The sequence below is a fragment of the Epinephelus lanceolatus genome, chromosome 16 (assembly GCF_041903045.1).
Source record: "Epinephelus lanceolatus isolate andai-2023 chromosome 16, ASM4190304v1, whole genome shotgun sequence".
NCBI lineage: Eukaryota > Metazoa > Chordata > Actinopteri > Perciformes > Serranidae > Epinephelus > Epinephelus lanceolatus.
Window position 1 is genome coordinate 25,563,228 of NC_135749.1, and position 12,195 is coordinate 25,575,422.

Sequence of the window (12,195 nt, forward strand, 5' to 3'; positions counted from 1 at the left end):
CTTAGAATGAACCGTTTATGTCTACATAGGGAGCGGGTTCTTGTCCAAAGAGCCATGTTGCACTGCCATGTTTCTACAGTAGCCCAGAACAGACAAAAGAAACACTGGCTCTAGACAGGTTTAGCGTCAGCTACTGAAGTTAGCAGCCCCTCTTCAAGCCAAACAGTATGGCAAAATACAGATTTTCTTAATGTGAAACTGTTTTATTAAGTGTTTTTACCAGTTTTAATCCCCCGGTCCATCTGTTTTAAAAGGTAAGAGATCCCTGTGGATAATTTAGCTTACAATAAAAACCTTAAGTTATTGGAGAAAAAGGTGAGCTGCGTCGAGCCTAACAGCATCAGAGAAACACTGATTTGTAAAGTGGAACTGATTTGTTCAGTGTTTTTACTGGTTTAAATCATCAAGTCCATGTGTTTTGGAGAAGAAGAGACCTCTTCAGATTATTCAGCTCCTGGTAAAAACCTCCTAAGCTATGAACACTGATAGAATCCTAACAAGGAGTTAACACTTGGCACATGGGAGAAGTTTCAGTTGGTTGCAATCTGCATTCATCCCCACTAGATGCCACTAAATCCCACACACTGCTCCTTTAAACATCATTTATATAAAACTAGCAACTCTGCATGTTTGTAGAATTAGTGGGGTTTAAATGCAGTGAGAGACAGAAGACAAACAAGTGTTCACTCTCAGACTGTCTCATGTTGGATACTCAAAGGTTAAAAAAAAAAGCAGCAGCTGAACGTGGGAATGCTGGAATGATGGAGTCGGGAATGTGCACTCAGAGCAGTGTTGCCCTCTGCCTCAGCATGCCCCGTACCACACAGAGAAAGCCGAGATATGAGAGATGTTTTTAATACTTCGTCTCTGCTTTTCAAAAAAAAAAAAAAAGGACAGATGTCAGAACTCAGAACTCAACTTGCTCGCCAAAACCTGCAGACAGCAGCCATATTTTCCTCTCATCCGCCCTCAGTGGAGAATTTAATATGAGGCCAATCACGTGTCTGTCCTGATCATCATTTTTTACCTCAGCCAGTCACATACCTGTCGAGTTTAATTGAATTCACAAGGACCCAATCAGCTTCCTTCCCCTTGCTCTCGTTCCCTTTCTGTTCTGCACTGTCAGAGCCTTCCAAAAACTGCGCAGCTACTCACTTACCTGTCTGCCTGCAAACTTTTTACATCACCGTATCAGCACTAGTTAAGGATAAGAGAGCTTCAAGAGTGACAGAAAGAAAGGGAGAGAGAAAGAGAAGGGGGTTTACAACTTTTACTACTGCGCCTCTGTCTCTTATTAATTCATTCCTTTAAAACATTCCCTGACAGTTCTGGGAAGGGAGTTTTGATGCCAAGTTATTCCTCACTCTTTCAATTATGGTTACAGCCAGCACAACAAGCATTCAGACCTTTTTTTTTTTCCTCCAGGGTGGAAGTGAGCAGGTTTTAATAGAGGAAATGATTCCAGGGGCCGGCCCACTGCTGTGCTAATACTCTCATTGATTTTCATTTTGGGGGAACCCTCCCAGCTGATCAATCTCTCTCCGCCAACTAGCCAGCAGCTGGCCTGGGAGGGGGTGCAGGATGGGCTTCACTGTCTGATACACCGTATTAGCCGAGTTCATGTCCACCCCCTAGTTCTTTCCTTCTTTTACTCCCCCCCACCACCGCCACCTCTGAGGCCAGGGGCGGCTTGGCTGTGCTGGTAATCCCTCAATGAATGTGGGTCAGTGAGTTGGGCTTTGCCTTCGTCACTCAGCAAGGGGACAGACAGCAGGGTCACGACCCCAGTCATCCTGCGTGCACACACACACATGCTTGCGTTCACACGCCCATGTACGAAGACAAAGACTCACAAACAGGGATGTGCACACACACAGACACATACAAAAAAAAAGAAGCGGATGGATGAGCAGCCACACACTGACAAATCTCAGACAAAAAAGGAGTAGCAACACAAACTTTGAGTACGTTTGAGCAGATCTGAGATCAGTAGAGATTAAATGATTCTAAGATTAATGGAGTGGCTGATTGACAGAAAATAAAATTAACAGTTCACTTCAAAAGAGCTGATAATCGGTAATCGTATGAGTAATTCTTAAAGCAAAAGTGCCCAAAATTTGCAGGTGGCAGGATCTTAGATCTGCTCTCACTCTTCTATGACAGTTAACTGAATGTTTCTTCTGGAAAGTTGGTGAAACAAAACAAGACATTTGATAGATAGATTAGATTATAGATTATTCAGTAATGAAAATGACCATTAGTTGCAGCCCTACACAGTAAATCCATAAACATGGTCCACAGTGCAGTGTTTGGTGTCCTCCCTTTACTGGTTTCCCTCTCTACATTCAAAAAGGATGTCGTATCTTTTATCACCCCACTGGCTAGTGGCTACATTACTAATATTGATCAATTTGAAACCAACAGTATCTCCCTCTCATATCCACTGGATAAGAGACAACTGTTACTTTCTTAGATTGGAAAACAAATCTGACTTTTATTAAGTGGCTCCTCCAATAAATTTGGGAAAATATGGGGTCCATTCCTTAATTCGCCAAGAGGATAATTTTCCCACTCACTCCTGATTGAAGTAACTCTTATTTGGAGGGGTATCATTACTGTCTTTGTTGTGGTGTGGGAGATGCTGACAATTTGTGTCTACTGTTCCTCTGATAAACAGCAGAGAAAAGCCTGTGGCCTTAGAACAGATACTGATCAGATACTCAACTTGCTTTTTTGATGCTACTTTATGCACGCTGACACTCTATTTACATACAAAGTTAAAAAAAATCCCAGAGTGAATCAATTTATTTTTACTGTGAATTAAAAAAAAGGGTGGTGGGCCACCTGGCACCAGATTTGGCCCACTTGCCTTAAGTTGAGTATGACTGCCTTAGATAAAGGAAGATGTCTGGAGATAATGGAAGTGTGGAAACTGGTATGACAAGATCACAGCAGAAATGCCAAAAAAAAAGGGTCAATAGTCCAGAAACAAGAACATAATAACAAACATTTTCTGGTTCTAGCTCCTTAAAATGTGCTGTTTTTCAGTTTTATATCACTGTAAACAGAATATTTGGTTTTGGACTACTGTAAAGGCATGACTTTTGCCTAGAGGAACTTGTGACAGGCATTTTTCACTATTTTGGACATTTCCAGTAATGCTAAAGTAAAAAACCTAGAAATAATAATCGTTATTAGCTGTAGTCCTCAAAAGAGGATTTTCACTAATGTTGTAAAGTTAAGCACTTGAGTTTATCACCAGAAACTATGACTGCTGACTGAGACTATACCAGCTATGAAAGACAGACGTGCTGCCAGACGGGACCCATGACAAAAATACTCTGATGAAGCCATGTCGACTTCTCTCATGTAACGGTGACACAGTGATTTGCCCCAGATAATACCAAATGAGGCTGACGCAACTGAAATATACAAACGAGACGGTTTAAATGAGGAGACAGAAAAAGAGAGACGGTGAGAGTCAGTGGGGACGTGAGATGTATAGATGGCCTGATAAGATAAAATAACAAACAGAGGTTTTATCTAGTTATAGGCTTAAATCTGTCTCTTACACACATGCACGCACCAAAATATCAAAGAGACCTAATTAAGCTGCACCGCATTCAAACTTATTATCCTCCACATCATTAACATTTTCCATCATGAGCTCTGTACTTTATCTAAGAGAGAGCAGGCAATCATGAAATATTCATGATTTATTAATCTGACTACAGAAAAACAAACAATGGCAACCCAGGGAGTGTGACACCCTCTCCTGCCAAGCGAGGTAGCAACATGACTGTGTTTGCTCCTCGCTCACCACTCTCCAAATCTCCAACAGGAGTCCACTATCAGGCTCAGACGCCGCCGCGCTGGCATTCAGGTGAATGCTGGTATTCCCACTCATAATAGTGTTTTACTGAGCTAAGGTGGAGAGGAAGTGTTGCTGGTTTTCTTCACTTGGCTCAGATCAGCTACTGCCTCTCATTCTGTGGCATTGTGTCAACAAAATGTCAACTGCAGCGCTGTCGTAAAAAAAAATGGGAAATGGAAATGTGGCGGGGAGCCATTGCAAGCCAAATCACAGCAGTGTTCCCATGTCATTCTGATAGAGAGGGAGAGAAGTAAAAAGAACCACAGCAAAGGGAGAAAAGGTAACGGGAAAGTAAAACAGGAAATACGAAGAGAAATGGGAGGATGGGAGGCTGGCCTTCTTCCTCTATTTTCCCCCCTCGCAGCCACTCACGCTTTTGAGAGGATTTTCTCAAGTGGGAAAATTTCTGCTGATGACACAGTTGTGAAAATGGAAACGCTGCAGCGCTTGGTTGATGTTACTGTCATTGACTCCTAATGGGAAAAATCCCACTACACGCGCAATTTTCTGGACTCTCCATTTCTTTCATCCCTGACTCACGCAGCACACTTCGACATACACCCGCGCGCTATTATCACTCAATCTCACACCCACTTGCTCTTCTTGTTCTCCTCCTTCCACACGCACACTTTCGGGAAACACAGGCACATTTTCCATACCTCCTCTTGACTTTCTCATTCTCTGAATCTCTCCCTCTACTTCTCTTCATTGCCCTTCCACTCTCTTTCCATTTTCAAGTCCCTCGGGCGACCTTGAGCGGCAGCTGCCAGTGAAGTAGCTAAAGTACAAAGTCAATACGAGCCAACAAAGCTGGTTAAGTATTAAATGGGGGATGATGACGCTGCTGTTAGCCAGAGAAAGGCTTAACAAAGAGCAAATAAATGGAATATGTGCAGTCGAACTTTAATGGAACACTCAATAGTAATAATGATGTGCTTTAAGCAATTGACTCATGACATTAGATGCACTTCTGATTTTTTACTGCATAATCTGTGTGCCAGTGGAATAGGGAGCACTTAAAGTACTCATATTATGGATGTAATGTTGGACCACATATATGACTTAAAGGAATAGTTCGGATTTTTTTTTTAATGAGGTTGTATGAGGTACCTATTCATAGTTGGTGTGACACATACAGTATATGTCAGTCAGCACGCACCCAGTTTAGAGAAGTAGGCTGGAGTCTGACACGGAAGCTAACCAATGTACCGCTGCAGATAATAAAAGTCAACATAAAAAATAAAATTAGTATCAGTTTAAGTGCATGCTATATTTAGAGTATTTTCACTGCTCTACCTTTCCGTCAGACAGCCCGGTCTGACGGAAAAGATGTTAACGTCAAAGCTACCAGACTCCATTGACAAAAACAGTAATTTTAGCTCAGCTGCTGGTCTACCGCTGCTTAGATCAGTTAGTTAATTTGTGTTACTGTGTGACTCTGGTGAAATCTGAACTAAGCTTTTAAACCCCAGAGTCAAACAATAACACAAACTAACTAACTGATTGAGGCAGTGGCAGACCAGCAGCTCCTGTGTTCAGCTATGTTAAATCGCTGTTTTTCTCAATGGAGACTGGCTTTGAAGAGAGCGGCATAACGTCTTCATTTTCCCACTGGAAATCACTGTCTGACATTAAGCTAAAGCAGTGAAAACATTCTAAATCTAGCGCACAGTTAAACCAACATTGATTTTTTTTTAGGTTACTAAAGTACATTTTGTCGCTGACCCTTCTTCTGCAGCACATTGCCTAGCCCCCATGTCGTACACCAGCCTGCTTCTCCAAACTAAGGACGTGCCGACTGACTTTAACTGTTTGTAATATACTATCTATGTATAAGTACACCATACAACCACACTTCAAAAAGTCTGAACTGTTCCTTTAAGTATGCCATAGAGAGAAAAATGTACTGGGCAAATCAGAGTGACAGTTAGGAGACATAATGCAATGAATAATCTATCCCTGAAGTGATTCATTGCTGAAACAGGAAGTATTGGGCCACCAATGGTGACTCACTATTTTAAAGAAATTATAACTTAATTTCCCATGACATAAATCACAAAGTTGGAAACAGGAACTATAACATATAGAGCAAGAAGTATGCGAGTTGAGGAGGTTTAGTCACCGCAAGGCATAGCATTACAGCAAAGTTCCGCCTAACGTGAAATTTTTCAATTGTCGAGGCTGTAATAGCCTTTCACTGTCCTCTCCCAGGATCATTGTCAGCAGCCCTGAAAACTCAGTGGATAATGTAGCAGTGAATGGGCCCTTTCATCAGCGCTTGGCCATGGAAGTGGACCAGAGTGACTCCAATTGAAAGCTATTGCAGCTAAGAAAATCAATTGAATAAATGTGCGGAGCGTGGTGCATTTGTGTGCATGTAGTGTGTGTGTGTGTAGGTGGGAGCCAGTTCAAGTACCTATATACACCGGCTCCCAGTCTGCCCTCCTGCTGCTGCATTCCTTTGTAGCGCAGCATTCCTTGGGAAAGCAACGAGGTCAACGGTCAGGAGGCAAAGATGAGCCTGGATATAGCTTAGCTCTGCAGCACCAGCCATTAAGCATGTATGTATGCAGTGTGTACATATAAGTGTGTATGTGTGGGTGTGTGTTTGTGGTTGGCATTTTGATTGTAAACAACTGGGTGGATAAGGCCGGAGCGTGCCGCGTCCTTTCCTTTGTGTTCAACATTATGTGTCAGGCAGCATTCGAAGAGCATCCAGGTATGTACACATACTGTACAGCCAGCCGGCTTGCCTTGGCAGTGCTCCCTCCTCAACCGCTAACAGCTGCTCTGACACGTGTGTGCATTCCAGAGTCTGCACCACAGCGTCCCCGCAAGGCATCGCCTGTCCGCCCTCAGCCTGTGGACACAGAGCGCTAAGACCGGCCCGCCACATATAGATCCATTTACCTGAGAGAGCTACGTCAGGGTTTTTGCCGAGCTCAGGCTGGCACCCAAAGGGGTTTAAATTAGATTAAAATGAAAGGCATCAGTTTGATTAAATCTGAACAGGCTGCTAAATCATAACAGGGAAAAAAATGCTTTAAATTTATTAGTTTCACTATGTTGCCAGATGTCAGAGCAGGCCGGCAATCTAAACACAGGTTTAAACCAATAAAATCAATTCTAAAACAAAAGAAAAGTCAACTAGAAACGGAAGTTTACCAAGCAAGTGCTTGCTAAATACTGTTGTGTAAAAATGAAATTGGATTCATTGAGTTTTAGCAGGGACAGAAATCAAATGCAGTATCCATGCTGGAAATGAAATGACTAACAGGCAGTGGTATTGATCAAAATAAATCACCCGTGAAACACATTACAGTGGAAAGAGTGGGCAGCCAAAGCTCCGGGTTCCCTGAACTCACTGCTGTGTCAATCAGCTGATTATGGTACTCAGATGATCCCAGGACAGAGGCACCTCTGGGAAAACAAGGCCCGATCCGTCGGGAAACAGAGCCGTGAGCAGAAAAGAGCAGAGGTGGGCCGTCCAGAGACGACTGGAATGCCAGATAAAGGATGACATATTTCTCCAGGTGACACTGAGCCCAAGGCATCCAAGGAGACAGCAAGGGTGTGTGAGGGGGGGGGGGGGGGGATGACGAATGGATAGACAAGTGCGTGCTTGTAAAGTTTTGTTAGAAATACCTTTTTTTTTACATTATCAGTCTGTAAGGAGGTTCATTTAAAGTTCAAGGAGAGTCACTTCCTCCCTTGACCCAAAGTACGTTTGGTTAAAAATCTGTCTTATCTCCCCCCACAGCTCCTTTCTCTGCTTTTCTGATTGATTGAACGGGAAAAAAGTGTAGGTTAACTTTCCATATGTTCCCTGTCCATCCTTCCCCTTCACCTTGACGTGCCGTGTGTACAGGTACGCACACACCCACTGAGGAACAATGTCGACAAGTGCTGTTATCACATGCCTGAGTTTATCCAGGCTTTGGAGAAGGCATGGGATCCACAGGTTGGTGAATGCAGATCAAACCAACGTCACTCACAGAGAAGTGAACCTGACAGCGGAGTTCAGGACGTAATCCAGCAAAGAAAACATCACACAAACACCGCCTTCTATATTAAAACATGCCAAGCATTCATGTACAGCTGTTGATCCCAAAGGGGGAATCATTAATTACCACCTTGACAAAAGGGAGACCTCCGAAATTAGAGGTAATCAGCTGTCCCTGGGGGCTAAGTGGAAGAGATGGCACTAACTCCTGGAAAATGAAGGTGATAATTAACCCATTATGACTGATTTATTTGCACTAAATTGCTTCATATTTCACGCAAACTTGTTCCACGCCACAGAGTACATAAACTTAACTGCATGCACGTTTACAGGTAGAAGCAGCATTTTGTCATGACAAGGTCATCGGAACAGTGGTACTAATTTCAGAGCAGACTCCCACTGTCGACTTTCACTTAATTTGCACTAAGTACAGGGTGCAAATCAAAACGTGTTCCTGCATATCCTGGTAAAGGCTGCAGTGTTCCCATGGAGCGGAGCTGGAAGGTGGTGGTGGTGGTGAAGGGGGGGTGAATTCCTTCATAGGAAAGGAGGGGAGGGGAGAGGGGTGTCCAGGGAGCTAATAGACTGGCTGGAGAGGTTTTGCTTCATGCTTGAAAGGGAGCGGGGAGGGTAAAAAGCAGTCATGTAGCGGGACATAAAAAGGTTGGTTAACTATGACCTGCAGCTAGGGGTCTTTATAAGGCGCACACTCATTGATAGTTAATCACTTGGTAGGATTTGTGGGTCTAGATTTTAAAAAGAGGAGGTACATTTGTATTATATGTTACTGGTTAATACCTATTTTTATTTAGGAAGGACAGTGTAAGTGGCTCCAAACTCACACTGTGCGCCCAGGCTGAGGATGCGCGCCTGATGCTCTGATTTGGATGCGAGTGACAGCTCCATGCGCACGGATTTCGTGCGTAAAAGTTTAAGCACATTACCAGAAACAACTTTATCCCCAAATTAACCACCCCAGTGACTGCGACTTACTTGTCATACTCTGCGTTGTCCTTGTCACAGCGTGCGTCCTTGTGTTTCTGCCAGTCTTTGCCATGCTTGCAGGTGGTGAGCAGCACCACGTCCTCTGCGTTGTGGACGTGATGTAAGGCATTCCTGGTGTCCGAGCCGATACCTGTCAGGTAGCGCTTCCCCTTGAACACCAGCATGTATTTTCTAAAAGGCGGGATGGAGTTGTACTTGAGGTAACCCCTCTCTCCGCCGGTCCGAGGGTGCTCCTTGGAGAAGAGGGGGATGGACACGTCGAAGTTGGGCCTGAAGTTCTCGGTGCTGATGCTGGCTTTGGCCAACATGGCCTGACCGATGTCAAAGCCCAGGTCTTCCGTATAGTCCGGCCACGTCCCCGAGTACAAGTTAAATATGAGGTGGTTTCTGCCGTCGTTCCACAGAGGCAGGTTCTGGACCTTGGTCTTCAGGTTGTGGACGTATTGCGGGGACAGCTGGTCCCGGTCCAGAGTGTCCAGACTCAGGACGAACAGACACGCCTGTCCGGGGTCTGAGGTGTAAAACCTGGACCCCTCAATGGTCGATAAAATATTCTGGTAACTCTCTGAGATCTTCTCCCCCTTCTGCTGCGGGTAAACATAAACTTTGAATCCGTTCTTCTGACACAGAGAGAAATCAAAGCATGAATCCATGCGGCACCGCTTGCCTTTGTAAACACTCGTATTGACGTCCCTCTTCTGCCTCGGAGATATGTGCAGGTTGTACTCCTCGGTGTCCGTCTGATCCCAGGGCAGGAAGAGGTGTAACGGGTCTGAGAAGTGAGGCCAGGGCTGCTCGGGCCGGTACCCATTCCGGCTGCGGTCATGCCGGCTCCTGCTCGCCGCTGGAAGTTGAACCCCTCCGAGGTAGAAGAGAAGCACTAGACATGCACCGGCGGAGAGCAGGATCAGGTAGCGTTTTTTGGCCTGCATGTGTCCTGGGAACAGGGGCGAGTTGTTTAGGAATAAGAAATGTAAAGTGGCCCGAAGTTAGGCTCTCACCACCAGCGGCTACACCGCTCCATCCTCCGGCAGCCTTCAAGGATCCCCAACCCCCCTTCTGCGTATTCGGTTCCCAAATCCAGCAATTGATCCAGTGCATGTGGGCGATTTTAAAAGTATTGTCCCGTTCTCCCTCTTCTGTAGAGTTTCACCATATCGCACAGCGCCTGCAGCGGGGCTGAGTAGCCTGAGAAAGCTCAGCGCTGCCCGGACCCTCTCGGACACAATCACATGCAGCGGCTCTCGTCCCCGGCGCTTCTTCTCAGCCTCATTCAGGCTGGCTGTGTGGGGCTGTTCAGATGGAAAACTGTCCGACAGCCGTGTGGGAACTCTCTCCCACCGGGTGAACAGCGGCAGGGGTCCCCGAGGCTCTCCCAGACGGAAAGGTATACCCCGGTGTGGATGTTAAACTCGGCAACACATTGAGCAGGGAGTGTTAAAAAGCCGTCGGTGTAGCCGCTGCGCTCGGATCCAAAAGCCTCCGGGTGAATTCGTCTTATTCCCCCTCTTTTATCACTCCATGGTCCCGTGTGAGGAGAGGCAAAAACCGGTGGGGGAAGCGTCGTAGCGCAGGGGCAGCTCAGCTACAACTGTAACCTGACGAATCCCTGCATTTCTCTTCTTATTTATTACAACCTCCCCTCATTCCCTCATACGCGCCGATATTAAATAAAAACCTCATCGGCGGAGGGAGACACGCAGCAGGCGAAGTTATCCGGTCGACACGCGGCAAACAAACGCGGAGCTCAGACCGGGGAAATAGCTGAGAAAAGGTTCAAAAAGACGGGATTCCTTGATCCTAGTGTCCAATTACCGAGTGCTCAGTTGTTCCGATTGTTAGTCGGTAACATTCCAATCCCGACACGACGGCAGCTGACGTGACGTCCCATCACTGCCCACCGGCGCCGCTGATTGGTCCGTGTGTGGGAACGGAAGAGGCGGGACTTAGGGGAATGCACCCATTCATAACCGGAGTGCTCTGCATGTGCAAATTATCTAATTGTAAGCCTATGGAAGTTGTTTGGAGATGTGCCAGGGAGCAGAGCACCCTCGGTAAGAAAGATTCACACCGAGAAGTTACAGTGATAGTAGGCAGTCACATGCCTGCTTATTTTGCTTCATATTTTATGAGAGTTATCCATGCATCCATGGCTGATTTTATTTCCCATTTTTCTTTATTTAGTCATTTTAATTTTGAAGTTTTTCTCCATAAAGCACTTTAGTCATTATATGTTGCTTTCATATGCATTTTGCTTTATAAATATTATAGTTAGGAGCTGATATTCACCTCACCTTTAGCCTGAAAGTGTCAATTTTTGATCTTGTATCCATTAAGTATTATAATAAAGGTATAAATAAGACCCTTCCCCTCCACAAAATGTTTCAAGAAAGACACAGGACACAATATATGCGACCATACATATTCAGCACACACTGTGAGTTGTACATTATACATAGTACACACACTTATTTATTTATAAGTATTCTCTTGATTTATATCTTTCTAAGAACCAACTAAAGGCACAGTATAAGCATGGGTGGATTATGAGACAATAGGCCCCTGGGCACAGACGTGGCGGTGGCTTTACATCTCTTTGTGGTCATTTTGAGTCTCTTCCTGGTCAGTACGTGTTACAGTTTGCAAAATGAGCTTCAGCTTCAACACATGGTGACCTTGAATGACTTTAAAACCATGATGAAATCTAATTATTCTATGTTATTCAAATCCATGAGCTTTTATGTTAATTTTATTTGTTGTTTAAATTCTGTGTTGCTGCTGTTCTTGGCCAGGTCTCCTTTATAAAAAGAGATTTTCGATCTCAGTGGGACAGACCTAGTTAAATAAAGGCAAAATAAATAAATAAAATTTGACATTTGACATTTTGCAAATGAGGGTCAGGGGGCCCCCTGACTCTTTGGGTCTCTGGGCCAGTTTCCGGTATTCATGAGCATAAGTTAAGCATTTTCTTTTCATATTCAGCATATACTGAGTGGTGCACATATCATTTATTCATTCATTTATTTGTTAGTAATTTTCTTTCTTTCTTTGACATGACAACACCAATGAGTAGCTAGAAATAAGAAAGAAATAGTGGGCATTATATCCATCCCCATCCCTACATCACAGAGGCAGCATCAAAATAGATTAACTGGTTATATAGACAAATAACAAGGTTACAGAAAGACTGATTTACAGGAAACATACAGAGACTGGTGAAGCAGATTAAGGAAACCCTTGTAATATGAAAGATGACAGCCAAACTTTATAAAAGCACCCACCGAGAAATGAAGCATACCAGAGATATATTCAC

General features: G+C 44.4%; 1 protein-coding gene across 1 annotated transcript in view; it reads right to left on the reverse strand.

Annotated features, from left to right (window-relative positions):
- ext1b (exostosin glycosyltransferase 1b) overlaps nt 1-10,715 on the reverse strand; it is a 159,716-nt gene extending 149,001 nt beyond the window's left edge. Inside the window, exon 1 of the mRNA XM_033636534.2 lies at nt 8,871-10,715. Coding sequence (XP_033492425.1) covers nt 8,871-9,814 — 944 coding nt within the window. The 5' untranslated portion in view covers nt 9,815-10,715. The remainder of the gene's footprint in view (nt 1-8,870) is intronic.
- Between the last annotated feature and the right edge of the window lie 1,480 nt (nt 10,716-12,195).